The 16,188-nt window shown below is 42.9% G+C and overlaps 1 protein-coding gene across 3 annotated transcripts in view; it reads left to right on the top strand.

Annotated features, from left to right (window-relative positions):
• Positions 1-16,188, top strand: part of RAPH1 (Ras association (RalGDS/AF-6) and pleckstrin homology domains 1) — a 173,509-nt gene that overhangs the window by 97,576 nt on the left and 59,745 nt on the right. For all 3 annotated transcript variants that reach the window (XM_040440103.1, XM_040440104.1, XM_040440105.1), the window contains exons 2-4: positions 1,583-1,702; positions 3,641-3,746; positions 5,269-5,777. In XM_040440103.1, coding sequence (XP_040296037.1) covers positions 1,583-1,702; positions 3,641-3,746; positions 5,269-5,777 — 735 coding nt within the window. The remainder of the gene's footprint in view (positions 1-1,582; positions 1,703-3,640; positions 3,747-5,268; positions 5,778-16,188) is intronic.

Raw genomic sequence — 16,188 nt, forward strand, 5'->3', positions numbered from 1 at the left:
CCAGATTCTCTGCTATGGGACCTCTGTCCAATTGATATTGGTTCATTTTTTTTTTTTTTTTTTTAAATTCATTTCCCTATCCACATTTGTTTGCAGGGGATTTACCTACATGTTGCTGCCTTTTGCAGCCCTCTAGCTCTTTCCTGGGCTGTTTTACAGCCTTTTTAGTGCCCAAAAGTTCGGGTCCTCATTGACTTCAATGGGGTTCGGGACGAAGTTCGGATCGGGTTCGGATCCCGAACCCGAACATTTCCGGGAAGTTCGGCCGAACTTCTCGAACCCGAACATCCAGGTGTTCGCTCAACTCTACTAATGACCTATCCTCAGGATAGGTCATCAGTATCTGATTGGTGAGGGTCCGACACCTGGGACCCGCGCTGATCAGCTGTGTGAAGAAGCAGCGGCACTTCCAGTAGCGCCAGAGCCTTCTCTCTGTTTTCCCTAGGCCAGTGATGACACGTTTAACTGTAACATGGTCTAGGTGCAGCTCAGTTCCATTAAAGTAAATGGGACTGAACTGCGATACCAAGCACAGCCGCTGTACAATGTAAGCCGCTGTGCTTGGTGAGCAGGAGAAGGCCGTGGCACTCACAGTACCTCCTCAAACACCTGATCAGGGGGGGTTTGGTATAGGTCATTAATAGTCAAGTCCTGGAAAACCCCTTTAAATTCTACCGACAAATTTTTGTGTCTGAAATAAATTTTTATCAACTTTAATGTGTATGACCACCTTAGGCTACTTTCACACTAGCGCTTGATCGGATCCGTTCTGAACGGATCCGATCATATTAATGCAGACGGAGGCTCCGTTCAGTACGGATCCGTCTGCATTAATAACTTAGAAAAATTTCTAAGTGCGAAAGTAGCCTGAGCGGATCCGTTCAGACTTTCAATGTAAAGTCAATGGGGGACGGATCCGCTTGAAGATTGAGCCATATGGTGTCATCTTCAAGCGGATCCGTTCCCATTGACTTACATTGTAAGTCTGGACGGATCCGCACGGCCAGGCGGACACCCGAACGCTGCAAGCAGCGTTCAGCTGTCCGCCTGGCCGTGCGGAGGCGAGCGGAGCGGAGGCTGAACGCCGCCAGACTGATGCAGTCTGAGCGGATCCGCATCCATTCAGACTGCATCAGGGCTGGACGGAAGCGTTCTGCTCCGCTCGTGAGCCCCTTCAAACGGAGCTCACGAGCGGACAGCAGAACGCTAGTGTGAAAGTAGCCTTACTTGTTCCTATAAAATTCTTGTCCCATGTGTGCAATCACTGTAACAAGAATTACAATGAAAATGTGCACAGGTTCTGTATGAGTGGAAGGTGGACCCTCACTATCATTTCCTTTGGTGGGGGGTCACGGTGCAGCATTAGTCCTGATCAGGGATCCAGTTCTGTTAATAACACATACTATAAGAGAGCCTTTAAAAGAGAATGCTAGAACTAGAAACGATCCATAGGTTGAGTGAGTGGATCTCACTTCTACAAAGAAGCCAATCCTTCTTTTAAACCTTGCTGTTGAAAAGACTGCTCGCTTTAGAGTTTTTGCTTGTTATAAAATTTATATTGACTCTTGACTTTAAATTGCAGATGGAGCAATTATCAGATGAGGAGATTGATCATGGAGCAGAAGAGGACAGTGATAAGGAAGACCAGGATCTGGATAAGATGTTTGGAGCTTGGCTAGGGGAGCTGGACAAGCTTACTCAGGTGAAAACAAAGATTATCTTAATTTATCTTAAAGTCAATTTACACGGGCCGACTAAGCAGGCAGTTATCAGAAAGAACTGTTCATTCCCAATAATTGCGTATCCGAGCAGGCGAGAGCTGTGTTTACATGTAGCAATCATCGTCGTATGGGGAAAAGCGATCACTCTTTTAATCACTTGTAAGTCCGTCCCCATACAGATTCATTTTTTCTGATCACTGTTTACACAGCATGATTTGCTGCCCAGAAACAATGGTTTGGGTGTTAAGGGCCCTTTACATGGACCAAGAATCTTAAAGATAATCGCTAACGAACGTTCATAAGAAGGAGCGATTATCTGGCGGTGTTAACGCACCGCCGATTACCCAGTTACTCTAATCGTTTGTTCGGACACAAAAATCATCCTTTGCCGGCAGCAGATTGTGCTGTGTAGACATGATCTGCTGTCATCAAACAACGAGTCGTATGGGGAAGAGCGATGGCATTAGTGATCACTCCTCCCCGTACTCTGGAGGAGATCGCTGCATGTAAATAAAGCAGTTTCCTCCACCAGCAAGTAGCAAATTGTCAGGAAGCTACGCTTCAATCCCGATAATCTGCTGCTCTGATGAACGAATGTTTCCTTGGTCACTGGGTGATTGGCTGCACCTTTACACGGGTCGGTTATCTGGTACAAGTTTTCGTATGCACTTTCGTTCCTGATAATCAGCCAGTGTGAATTGACTTTTTTAGATTTATTCATTTAAAACCGATGTTTGTATGACAAATGACAAGCGTGTATGGTCAGTGCTGCATAGTATGTTATCACTATATAAACGAATACAAAGTAACGAATGGAGCAACTCACCTGGGTTAGGACTATAGTCTGAAATGCGTCAGCATATTTTATTAAGTGAAACTTCTAAGACATATTTTTATATACACACAACAGAACCTTGCCCTACTCAGTGACACGGTGGGGCACTTTTATGTATAGTGCTGCCAGATATTAGACACACATGCCAACTGTTCTCTTTTCTATATTCATGCCACTATATTGCAGTCATAATAAATGTGCAAACATCACAAGTTGTTTAGACATGACTTTATAATTTATCATTCAAAGCTGTACTGCGTGTCATACAACAGATTAAAAATGGTCGACATCCACAGACATGTCATTTGGATCATTTGTCTAACGCAGCAGTTTTTTTGGTGCATTTCATATGATTAATGTGCCCCTCTGGCTTTAGAGCAGTTTCTAGCTTACAGAACATAAACATGTATTAGATCTTAGAGCAGTGGTGAGGACATTATTAACAAGCCCAGTCCCTGTCGTGCAGTAAAGTGTTAGGATGACAATTAGATGGCAGGATTTAAGGTCACACTTTACTTAGTGTCTGTAAGGCTGGGTTCACAGCACATTTGTGATGTACATTTAGGGTGTATGCTGTGAAATCTCAGATGCTAAACGTGTCTAATAGGATTACATTAGCTAGATTAATGTCCTTTTGGCTTTTGTCTGGTCAGTATACTTCAGACTAACATATTCCATACAACAGTACCTAGTAAGAATAATTGATGCATATTTTAAATGTACCATATTTTTCTGACTATAAGACGCACCTAGGATTTAGAGGAGTAAAACAAGAAAATATAAATATTTTTCATCAGACGTCAGATCATACCTCCAATCCTCATCAGACTCCCAGTCTTCATCAGACCTCAGATCAGACCACCATCAGCCTCAGATCAAACCTCCATCATCTATAGACCTATGCAGTATATCTATCTTTGTACCATACATACAACCATTTGGCATCTGTCGGAGACATCCATTTCATATGTATTTTCTTGTGTATACCTTAAAGGGAAGCCATAAATGTGATGTTAACAGAGCCTGATTTATACATACTAGCAAACTCAGATCTGATGTCGGTATTTTCTTCATTTCTTCTCAGAGTCTGGACACTGAGAAGCCAGAAGAACCAGTGAAGAGATCACCTCTGCGCCATGACACCAATCTTGCTAACTTTTCGTATAGGTTTTCCATGTACAACATAAATGGTAAGAGACAGCATTAAAAAATTTTTTAACTCCACTAAATGTCTGATCTTCAAGTGTTAAAAGCTAAATACAAGAAGTGATACTTACTTCCTAGAGTTGAGCTCTGAAGTATTCGATTTACTTTTGGCCACTTAAAGAGGTTGTCTAAGATTTCTACAAGTGAAACTGTTTTATAGTTTTAAGGCCTCATGCACATGGCCGTTGTTTTGGTCCGCCGCCGTTTTGGCGGGTCGAATGCGGACCCATTCACTTCAAAGGGACCGCAAAATAATTCTTTTTTACTTTTGCTGCAGTCTATCACTTCCCCAACGTCGAGCTAAAGCTGAAGGAGTGATTTAAAGACCATTTTAAAAACCATTTGATACATTACATTATAGCTTACTTGAATAATTGTATCACTGGAAAACAGACTGGGGGAGATTTTTCAAGACTAGTGTTCTCATACGCCAGTATTAATCTCCTGTAAGATGTGCCTAATTTATTAAGGGGCAGAAATCTCTTAAAGAGGTTCTCCAGGAATTAATAAAATGAAAATACTTAAATATTACTTTATTATAAATATATTCCCAGATACCTTTCATTAGATATAATGGCTAATTTTGTCTAGGGAGCCGTTATCGGGAAATAAAATGGCCGCCGTCCTATTAGTGCACACACAACCTGTCCTAATCACACAGCAGCACAAGTTACTTCAAAACACTGAGGTAAAGAGCTGCCTCATCCTCCTCTCTGCTCTACTTGTCAGTGATTATGATCCTGAATACAGTTTAATATGATCATCAGCTGAATCTCTGTGGGAATAGAGCTCATGAAGAGACATGATGTAAAGAGAGGCGACAGGACAGACGGTGGTAATGTGGGGCTCTGGTAGTTGAGACTGTAAACAAGTGCTGCTGCTCATTAGCCACATCCCCACTTCTTCTCTGTACTTCATGTCTCCTCATGAACTCCATTCCTACAGAGATTCAGCTGAAGATCTTATCTGTATCTTATCATAATCCCCGACACGTAGGAGAGGAGGATGAGGCAGCTCTTTGGCCCAGTGTTGTGAAGTAACTTGTCCTGCTGTGTGATTAGGACAGGTTTTGTGTGTATTAATAGGACGGTGGCCATTTTGTTTCCCCTGATGATTGCTCCCCAGACAAAATTAACCATTATAATCTAATTAAACGTATTTGGGAATATATTTATAATAAAGTCCTAATTAAGTATTTTCCTTTGCTTAATTGCTGGAGAACCCCTTCAATAAATTACACTCTACACTCTGCCTGGAGTAGTTTCTGATGCACAGAGGCTGGCGTAGACTTGAGCTATAACTTATGTCAGTTTCTGTCGCAAGTTGTAGTAAACCTGGTGGGTTGTGCCAAGTTCCATCCCCTTAAAAAGTCGTGAGTTCTGGCATGCACCATAATTTGTATGTTTTTTACACCACACTAGAGACATAAAAGCATTAGGAAATGCCCCGCACTGTGTTATGGGTGCTTCTTTTATGTATTGATTTTTGCATTTTGTGTCTTTGTAGAAGCTTTAAATCAAGGGGAAACCGTGGATTTAGATGCTCTCATGGCAGACCTCTGCTCAATTGAGCAGGAACTTAGCAGCTTTGGGTCCCATTCCTCCATGAACACCCATAAGACTCATGAACGCAGGTCTTCCCAGAAGCCACCAGCTGGACGTACAAGCACCAAACAGAGCAGTTTAAGAGGATTGCCTTCTTCATCTGGGAGGATAACTAAACCTTCTCATGCCAATTTTTCATTGGATGATATCACTGCACAGTTGGAACAGGCCTCTCTAAGCATGGATGAGGCGGCACGGCAGACAGCTGTAGAAGATGCTAAGCCAGCTGTAACCATCCATCATAGGCGGACAGCTTCAGCAGGCACAGTCAGCGATAGTGATATTCGTTCTGTTAGCAACTCCTCACGTTCCAGCATTACATCAGCAACCTCCAGTATGGACTCCCTGGATATTGACAAAATGACAAGACCTCAGGAGCTAGACCTGATACAAAGTCAGCCCATTTCTGAGGTAAGGCCGTTAAAAAAAAGTTTATTTTTGCAATTAACATCACACAGTGTTTTTTAGTCATTTAGAAACTATTTATACCATCTCACTAGTATGTGTTCTCCTGCTTTGGATTATTGTCCCCACAACAGTTTTGAGATTCTGTTATAGTAATAGCTTTAATTAAAAATGTACGCTGTGCATTTGGTAGCCCAAAACCCTTCCTTCAGTTCTTGGATTGGCAAGCACCGCTCACGTGAGCAGTGCTGGCCAATCCAAGAGCAGGGCTGGGCAAGCAGAAAGTGTCCTGGACTACCAAATGCACAGTACGAATTGGAGGATCTGCAGCTGAAAAGATGAAAAAGAGGGCACCAGGTAAGTGTTTGTTTCCCAAACCCCCCCACCACCACTTTTTTTTTTTTTTTTTTTAACCAAGGGTCACTTTAAATTCATATATTATCTGATATCAGGACTCAAACCAACATTTGAAAAACATATTGTGGGACTTTTTAAAATATTTTTCTGAGCTCAGCCTGGACATTTTTTTAATTTGCCATTTCAATATGTATATTTAAAAAACTAAAATCCTATTCTGTAGAAATCACTTTTCAGTAGTCATCTTATCACGAGAAGGGTTACAGTGATGGGTAACACAGGATTCACCATTCACAGTAGGTGATTGTCACATCTCACCTTCTCCCACTCCTTGCACTATGACCTTTGTCACAGATCGATTCTATGGAAGAAAATGACAATGAGCTGTCTCCAGATTCATGACCCATTCATTTCTATGGGGCTGTGCACACGAGCGGTGATTTTCACGCATCACTTGTGCGTTTTGTGGTTATAAGGGAAAATAATAGCATTCTGAATACAGAATGCATAGTAAAATAGCGCTGGAGGGGTTAAAAAAATAAAATAAAAAAAATTAAACTTGCCTTAGTCCACTTGATCGCGCAGCCCGGCATCTCTTCTGTCTCCTTTGCTGATTGCAGGAAAAGGACCTGTGGTGATGTCACTCCGGTCATCACATGATCCATCACATGATCTTTTACCATGGTGATGAATCATGTGATGGACCATGTGATGACCGGAGTGACGTCACCACAGGTCCTTTTCCTGCAATCGGCAAAGAAGGAGACAGAAGAGAAGCCAGAAGAGAAGTGGACTAAGGTGAGTTTAATTATTATTAATATTTTTTTAACCCCTCCAGCGCTATTTTACTATGCATTCTGTATCCAGAATGCTATTATTTTCCCTTATAACCATGTTATAAGGGAAAATAATACAATCTACAGAACACCAATCCCAAGCCCGAACTTCTGTGAAGAAGTTCGGGTACCAAACATCCGCGATTTTTCTCACGCGAGTGCAAAAAGCATTACAATGTTTTGCAATCACGCTGAAAAATCTCGCATGTTCCCGCAACGCACCCGCACCTTTTCCCGCAATGCCCGTGTGAAAGAGGCCTTATGGCCCATGGTGGCAGCTATAAAGCATATCTCTGACTTGCGGTTACCAAGAGCTCAGGCAAGATGACAGTCCCTGTAATCGCATACAGAAAATAGATTTTAAAATATCTACACCCAGAAAATAGAAATAGTAAAATCTGTTCCTTTTTCTAATCTATCTTGCTTTAATTAGTAATAAAAAAAAAGAAAGTAAATCATGCAAGGTATGAACGACTAAAAGCACTTGAAATGATTTGCTTGCAGCTTTCCAAGTGTCTGCCCCTCCTCCAGGTCATACGGAATCATTAGGAGAAATAAAATGGCCGTCCTCCTATCAGTACACACAAAACCTGTCCTAATTACACAGGAGGACAAGTTACTTCTGAACACTGAGCTAAAGTGCTGCCTCATCCTCCACTCTGCTCTGCTCGTCAGGAATCATGATCCTGAATACAGGTGAATCTCTGTGGGAATAGAGATGATGAGGAGACATGAGAGGAGGGTGAGGTGTGGCTAATGAGCAGCATCATTTGTATGCAGTCTCCATTACCACAGCCTGTCCTGTCCGTCCTCTCTGTACTTCAGGTCTCCTCATGAACTAAATTCCCCTCACAAGTAGAGAAAAGGAGGAGGAGGAGGCAGCTCTTTTCCTCAGTGTTGTGAAGTAACTTATCCTGCTGTGTGATTAGGACAGGTTTTGTGTGTACTATAGAGCCATATTTAAGATATTTTTTTTTTCAATTCCCGGAGAACCCCTTTAAATAAAATAAAAAAGTTGGAATAAATAAAAAACAACGCTACCAGAGAAAGTGAGTGACTGTTAAATAGACAACCTGTTTAAACTGTGGTATGACCATGTGTGTATGTGTGAAGGAAAGTACAGTGAAAACCACTACAGTAGGGTGCATTCACACAACCGCAATAGGCAAATTGCAGGTGCTCAAAACACTGATACCGCCCGTGTGCATTCCGCATTTTGCTGACCGTACATGGCTAGTGTTATATAGAAAATGCCTATTGTCCGCGATTTCGAACAACAATAGGACATGCTCTATATTTTTTGCGGGGCTGCAGAACAGAACAACGGATGCGGACAGCACACGGTGTACTGTCCACATATTTTGCGGCTCCATTGAATTTAATGGGTCCGCATCGGTTCTGCAAAATTGCCGAACGGATGCGGACCCAGAATTACGGCTGTCTGAATGCACCCTTAGGCCTCTTTCACACGACCGTATAGCTTTTTCAGTGTTTTGCTGTCTGTTTTTCACGGATCCGTTGTTCCGTTTTTTTTGTTTCCGTTGTGTTTCTGTTCAGTTTTTCCGTTCTGTTTTTTCGTATGGCGTATACAGTAATTACAATTGGGCTGGGCATAAAATTTTCAACAGATGGTTCTGCAAAAACGGAACGGATACGGTAGACATACGTATGCATCTCTGTATGTGTTCCTTTTTTTTTTTGCGGACCCATTGACTTGAATAGAGCCACGGCACGTGATTTGTGGGCAATAATAGGACATGTTCTATTTAACGGAACAGAAAACGGAATGCATATGGAACACATTCCAATTTTTTTTTTTTTTTGCGGAACCATTGAAATGAATGGTTCCGTACACGGAACGGAAAAAACGACCCGTAAACGGGGAAAAAAAATTGGTCGTGTGAAAGAGGCCTTATAGTGAGGCCCAAGTCCACCTAGACTGCTGAATGTGACATGACTATCTTTAGAAGGTGCAGATGTATTTTGTCCCCCCAAAGTAACTTTTCACTTGCTGTGGTCGGTAGGGCTGTCATGACTCTGGGTTGTTGGAAAGGCTACAATGCCAATTAGCCCGTGCTGTATTGATGGCATTGGGGTTGGTAGTTTGCCCATCTTTTCTGGCCACGTGACAGCGCTGTGTATTCATAGAGAGAGGCCATGCATCTTGTGCTGCTAGAAGTTTTCTCTTTTGACAAGAGCTTCTCTTTTTCTATTCAATCCCAATTTTCGTCAGCATTAAGATTTCGGCTCTTTGGTAAGAGTGTTCCTGCTGCATTGTATCCTCAAGGGGCATGTTCTACCCCTTGTTTGGCAGTCCTGAGCAAACCTTACCTTACCACTATAAATTGGCCTTGTACATCCTAGAATGAAAGCCTTCTATGTAGGCTTGTAAGCAAAGCTGTTTCTGCATTGTTTGCTTTTCATTGATACGAGCCAGAACCCAAAAAACAGTCTGCTTCCCATGACCGGCAGCTAAAGCCGTTAGTCGGGCATACCTCTGCTACCATTTAATATGTACTTGAATGGAATTACAGATTGCGATCAAATTTGTGTGGTGTCACTTGCATACCAACATAATCCAGTTTACTGCGAATGTATATTTAACATGATTTTATGTTACTATTGATGTACAGCTTGTAGAATTTATTAGACGTTTATTATATGCCCCGTTGAATCCTACATGGACAGAGCTTCCAGACTGGCATAGAACTCCTGCTGAGGGCGATAATGGCTGATGCCCGGGGTTGTCCTGCTCCGACACTTCTTTTTAAGCATTTCCCTCATGTATTTCCAGTGTCCCGAACTGTGACTCAAAGGTGGAATTTCACTTTAAACAATCGGTAGAAAAATTCCCGGCTAACTCTGTTTGTACAGTTTATATAGGATCGGAATGAGAACTGTACAGCCGCTTTTTTACCTTGTTTAGAGGGGTGTGAAATAACAAAATGAGTAATCCTAAACTAAGAAGTTGTCTGCCACTGCTTTCCGGATCAACCCCCCGATCTCTGTATGTTGGCCTCCAGTGTTAACATTTCAGTACAGTTGAGAAAGGCTGGACGGGCCGAAACGCGTCCTGTAAAATATTCTTATTGAATATGAAAATAAAGAATATACCTTGCTGAGAGCAACACGCCTGCTGGGATTACTTTGACTGCTGCAGCCAATCATTAAAACATCATCACTAGAGGCTAGGATACAGAGACTGGCGGACAGGAGCGACACAAGAGTGGCAGTAGATTGGCATCACAATTCCCCCAGCACCCCCTCCCCTCTGAGTAAATTTCTACATGACACTGGCTGACCTGTTACATGTGCACTTGGCAGCTGAAGGCATCTGTGTTGGTCCCATGTTCCTGCGTGCCCGAATTGCTGAAAAGAATTGCTGCTCTTTAATTGACCGAGCCAGGCAGAGTAAACGTAATCACGCCTGGCCCTGACTTCTCCTAACGTCTCACACCGCACCATGCGCTTCAGTATCCGGCACAGGTGCAGTACAGGAAAGAGGCTCACCAGCAGCTCTCTTCTGTACTGTGAGCCACTTTCCTGTACTGCGCCTGCGCCGGATACTGAAGCGCATGGTGCGGTGTGAGACGTTAGGAGAAGTCAGGGCCAGGCGTGATCATGTTTACACTGCCTGGCCCTGTAAAGCAAAGTGCAGAGGACACCGGCTGGTGCAGAGAGAGCAGAGCCAGTTTCATAGGTACAAAATCTGCAGATGCTCTCTAAAGGTGGCCATACACGTTAGATGAACATGTTTTAGGCTTCGTGCAATTTTTAACTGACGTGTGCTGTCCGCATTTTCCACGGACAGCACATGTACCCATTGATTTGAATCTGTTCATACATCAGTAATTTTTTACAGACTGTAGGTCAGTAAAACAAAACAATCATGGAACTATGCACTACTTTGGTCCGTAATGTGGACCAAACATGCCCATTGAAGTCTGTGGGTCAGTGAAAATCACAGACGAAACATGGATGGCATCCGTGTTGCGTCTGTTTTTCACAGAAGACTGCTAGGAGGTGCTTTGGAAATTAATTTTCAGCTGAGCAACGTCCGTGGATTACAGATGACACACGCAGGGTAACAACAGACACGTACCAAACATGGTTCTTCAGGGACATCTTCACAGGTGAAACCCAGACGATTATTTTCAATGACATCATACTGACATGGAATTGTGGACGATGCCTAAAGGCTCTTTCACAGGAGCAGATGCCGTGCGGGTAATCTGCTGCGTGAAAGAGTGCCAAGCCCCGTTCCGGACAGCAGAGACACGGAGCATTAACATGATTTTTTTTTAATCTTTTTACTACAAAACCACAGTGAGATAAAGTTGGCACCGTGATGTTGTAGTAAAAAGATCACAGACACACGGAGCATTATCAATCATGTTACTGCTCCGTGTCTCTGCTGTCCGGAAAGGGGCTTGGCGCTCTTTCACGCAGCGGATTCCACGTACGCGATCTGCTCGTGTGAAAGAGCTCTAAGGGTGTCCTGACTTTCAACATGCCCGATCCTTTGTTTTCAAAAGGATTCCCCCCCCCGTTAAGCACACATGCATACCCTCTGAGCCCTGTCACATGCATTTTTATTACCACAAGCGTGTCCATTCACAGGAAGACTGAGGTGTCACAATCCGCAGTCAGTAATGCAGCATTGGTAGGCACATGACCATTTTATTGGATCACGAGTTTTTACCGTTACATTTCTGTGCCACAAAGATCTTAAAGTGGCCACGTCTGAGGCTGTAGACACGTGTCTGAGACTGCCGTGGATTTTTAGACCTGTTTTAAATTAGTCTGTTTTTAATATAGTAACTAATGTTTTCCTTTTGCTAAGCCTGCTTACGTTCTGGAAAGTCACTTTTTTTTTTTTTTTTTTAGCTGGTGACATTAAGGAATTTAGTGACTGAAAATTTTCCATCTCTAGAAACAAAACTTATGTGGAAAGTATGAGTGAACTTGGGAAACATTTGGGAATATTTATGAAATGCTTAAAGGGGATATTCTACATTTTTCAAACCAGCACCTGGATCTGAATAGTTTTATAGTTGCATGTCATTTTTTGAGTTGCATGTATTTTGTGCTAAAAACATTTTTTGAGAAGGAGCGGGGGGGGGGGGGGGGGGGGTTTAAATTCAAAATTTGACTAGCATGTATATACACTAGACAGCAAGCTGCACGGTGCCGTCCTGTGGTAACTCGTCAGACTCGCTCACTAGCACTCTCGCTCCTCTCCTGAACAACTTTGGTCATAAATCTGCTTAGAAAATCTTCTTACAGGTTTGTGAATTTCGGACGTTTTTATCGATCTTTACAAATAAGGTACAAACGTGCTTGGCTGAGAGATTTGCCCCTTTGGCTGCAATCATCAGCAAGGAATGGCTGAGTATGTGTTTTTTGGTCTAAGGCTACTTTCACCCTAGCGTTTAATATTTTCCGGTATTGAGATCCGTCATAGGGTCTCAATACCGGAAAAAAATGCTTCCGTTTTGTCCCCATTCATTGTCAATGGGGACAAAACTGAACAGAACGGAATGCTCCAAAATGCATTCTGTTCTGTTCTCATACCGGAGAGCAAACCGCAGCATGTTGTAGTTTGCTTTCCGTCCTTGGATGCGGAGCAAAACAGATCCCATAGTGCAAGTCAATGGGGACGGATCCGATTTCTCTGTCACAATAGAAAACTGATCCGTCCCCCATTCACTTTCAATGGAGTTCATGACGGATCCATCTTGGGTATGTTAAAGATAATACAACCGGATCCGTTCATACCAGATGGTTGCATTATCAGTTACTGAAGTGTTTTTGCTGGATCCAGTAAAAACGCTGGTGTAAGAGTAGCCTAAGCCAAATTGAGAAGAGCCTTCAGCAGGCCACGCAGTCGATCAAGCATGCGTGTGTTCTGGAAGGATCGGGCATGTTGTATTTCAATAGCCTGATTGTTTTTTCTTCTGACATTGTTGCCCTGCCATACATAGCCTGGGCAGGCATGTGTTTTGAATGGGAAGGGGGGACGTTAGCTGCTGCCAGACATGTCTGGCAGTATCTTCTCTCCTGTGAGAACAGATGGATTGGACATATTGAAATCTGTCATCTGATGATGGGGGGAGTTGGGACACCGTCATACACATTAGATGGTTGGGGGCTTCAGCTGACGTTATTCTAATGTGTATGGCCTTTAGACTACTACATATCGATAAAACCTATTTTATTGTAATGGAAGTAAATATGGTGACTAAGGCCCCATCCACTCGACCATATTTGTAGTCTGCAAATTGTGCATACAGTCTGTACATTCCGAAATCTCTCAATTAACAATGCCAATTCTTGCCTGCATAATGGACAATTGGACATTTTTATAATTATTTTTTTTTTCCCGGGAAGGTGTAACACACATGTGCTGTCCACATTTTTTGTGGCCCCATTAAAATGAATGGGTCCACATCTGATCTGCAAAAAATGCCGACCATAAATACGGTCATGTGCATGGGGCCTTATGGAATCATGCAGCATATTCTAGGCATATCATTGCCCATTGGTTGTGGTTCGCACATGTTGAAATGCAACGTGTAAAATAAGCGTGCTGCATACTGTATGCGGATTGTGGAGCAAATGTCAATGCTAAAACCTAAACCCAACCTAAAAGACAAAAAACAGAGACATATTGTAGCTCGAAGTACGGCATATCCTGTTAGATTTTAAGGTAGCCCGAGGGATTCCTGAAGTTCTCCATCTTTAATGAAGTCCTGTCAAAGCTTGGCCAGGACTTGGTCTGCGGCTTTAGATTCTTCACATATGTCCTATGTCCTGTATCTCCTCTATTAGTTGTAGGTTTCATACAGTAGAACCTGGGTCTGACGTCTGCTCCTCGTGGGGGAGTTCTTGGAAAAGCATTTTCTTAGAAACACATGCAGAGAATTGCAGAAGATTCAGGTTTTCTTTATTTTCTTAATGACGTTCCAGTCAAATCCTTTAGTAATTGCGTGTAATGGAAAACATATTGTATGTAGAGTTTACAAAGTCAGTTCATCTTTTTACTCAAAGGGTTTAATCAGTGCGGTAAAATCCTTTAGTTCCTGTTTCCTTCCCCGTGCTCGAGATATCTCGGAATAAAGTGGCCTTTGTCGGAGTGTTTGGAACCACAAACCCTGCTGTAGGCGATCCGAACGCTCCCATTGTTCAGGCCATAGTTGCAGCTTTCCCTTAAGATGGACTATTATGTTATCTAAGCTTGTGAAGGAGACCGGTTATGTGATCCCTTCGTGATCCAGACGCCCAGCGCCGCAATGCTACGTTTTCCTGTGGCCATTATTGACATCCGCTCTATGTAAGTCACAAGTGTTAGGCTGGGCTGCCATCAGAGTTCACTTTTCTGTTTTTCTTATTTTGCCATAGGAAAATGAAAATGACAGCCATATGATGGATCCCAAGAGCACCTGACAGCCTCTATTGACTTTAATGGAGCATAGTGCCTGGTATAAATGTAAAGGGGCTGTCTCACTTTAGCAAATGCCATTTATCATGTAGACAGAGTTAACGCAAGGCACTTACTAATGTATTGTGATTGTCCATATTGCCTCCTTTGGGGGCTTGATTTTCCCATCACATTATACACTGCTTGTTTCCAGGGGTTACGACCACCCTGCAATCCATCACTGGTGGTTGTGCTTGCACACTATAGGAGAAAGTGCCGGCCTCTCTGGTGGCTGGGAACACACATAGATCAGAGCTAGTTTTTTCTATAGTGTACAAGCACGGCCACCTCTGCGGGATTTCAGAGTGGTCATAACCGCTGTAAAGAGCTGTGTATAAGGTGATGGAAAAATGAATCCAGCCAGCAAAGGAAATAATATGAATAATAATAAATTAGTAAGTGCCTTGTAAAAACTTTTGTCTACCTGATAAATGCCATCTGCTGAAGTGAGACAACCCCTTTAAGGCAAATTTCCATGTACCGATGGAGCAGGCAATTATCAGGAAGTTCCTTCCCGATAACTGCCTTTTGGTCGGTGGAGGTAAAGAGCTTTATTTACAGCTTATCCTCATACAGATTAATTGTTTCTGGGCAGAAGATTGCAGATGATTTAATGTGCTGAAGATCATGGAAGAACATTTCGCCCGATGGATGAACGTTTTAGGCTACTTTCACACTAGCGTTAATATTTTCCTGTATTGAGATCCCTCATAGGGTCTCAATACCGGAAAAAACGCTTCAGTTTTGTCCCCATTCATTGTCAATGGGGACAAAACACAGGTGAACAGAATGGACTGCTCCAAAATGCATTCCGTTCTCATACCGGAGAGCAAACCCCAGCATGCTTTCTGTCCTGGAATGTGGAGCAAAAACATCATGACCCACAATTAGAGATGAGCGAACTTCTGTTTTAAGTTCGGCGTCTAAAGTTCGGCTTCCGGTTAGCGGAGGATCCCGATATGGATTCCGAATTCCGTTGTGGTCCGTGGTAGCGGAATCAATAATGGTCATTATTGATTCCGCTACCACGGACCACAACGGAATTCGGAATCCATATCGGGATCCTCCGCTAACCGGAAGCCGAACTTTAGACGCCGAACTTAAAACAGAAGTTCGCTCATCTCTACCCACAATGCAAGTCAATGGAAATGGATCCGTTTTCTCTGGCACAATCTGACACAATAGAAAATGGATCTGTCCTCCATTGACTTCCAATGGTGTTCATGACGGATCCGTCTTGGCTATGTTAAAGATAATACAACTAGATCCATTCATAACGGATGCAGATGGTTGTATTATCAGTAACGGAACCGTTTTTGCTGAACCCTGCTGGATCTAGCAAAAACACTAGTGTGAAAGTAGCCTTAGGCTACTTTCACATTAGTGTTTTCAATTCCGCTATTGAGATCCGTCATAGGATCTCAATAGCGGAAGAAAACGCTTCAGTTTTGTCCCCATTCATTGTCAATGGGGATAGAACTGAACGTGCACCAGAATGCATTCTGTTCCGTTTGGTTGCGCTCCCACCGCGATGTGGTGCTGACACACAATGTAAGTCAATGGGAATTGATCCGTTTTCTCTGACACAATAGAAAATGGATCCTTCCCCTATTGACTTTCACTGGTGTTTAAGGCAGATCCGTCATGGCTATAGAAGACCTAATACAACCTGATCCGTTCATGACAGATGCATGCGGTTGTATTATGGTAATGGAAGCATTTTTGCAGATCCATGACTGATCCG

This window comes from Bufo bufo, chromosome 7 (assembly GCF_905171765.1).
Source record: "Bufo bufo chromosome 7, aBufBuf1.1, whole genome shotgun sequence".
In the NCBI taxonomy this organism is placed as follows: domain Eukaryota; kingdom Metazoa; phylum Chordata; class Amphibia; order Anura; family Bufonidae; genus Bufo; species Bufo bufo.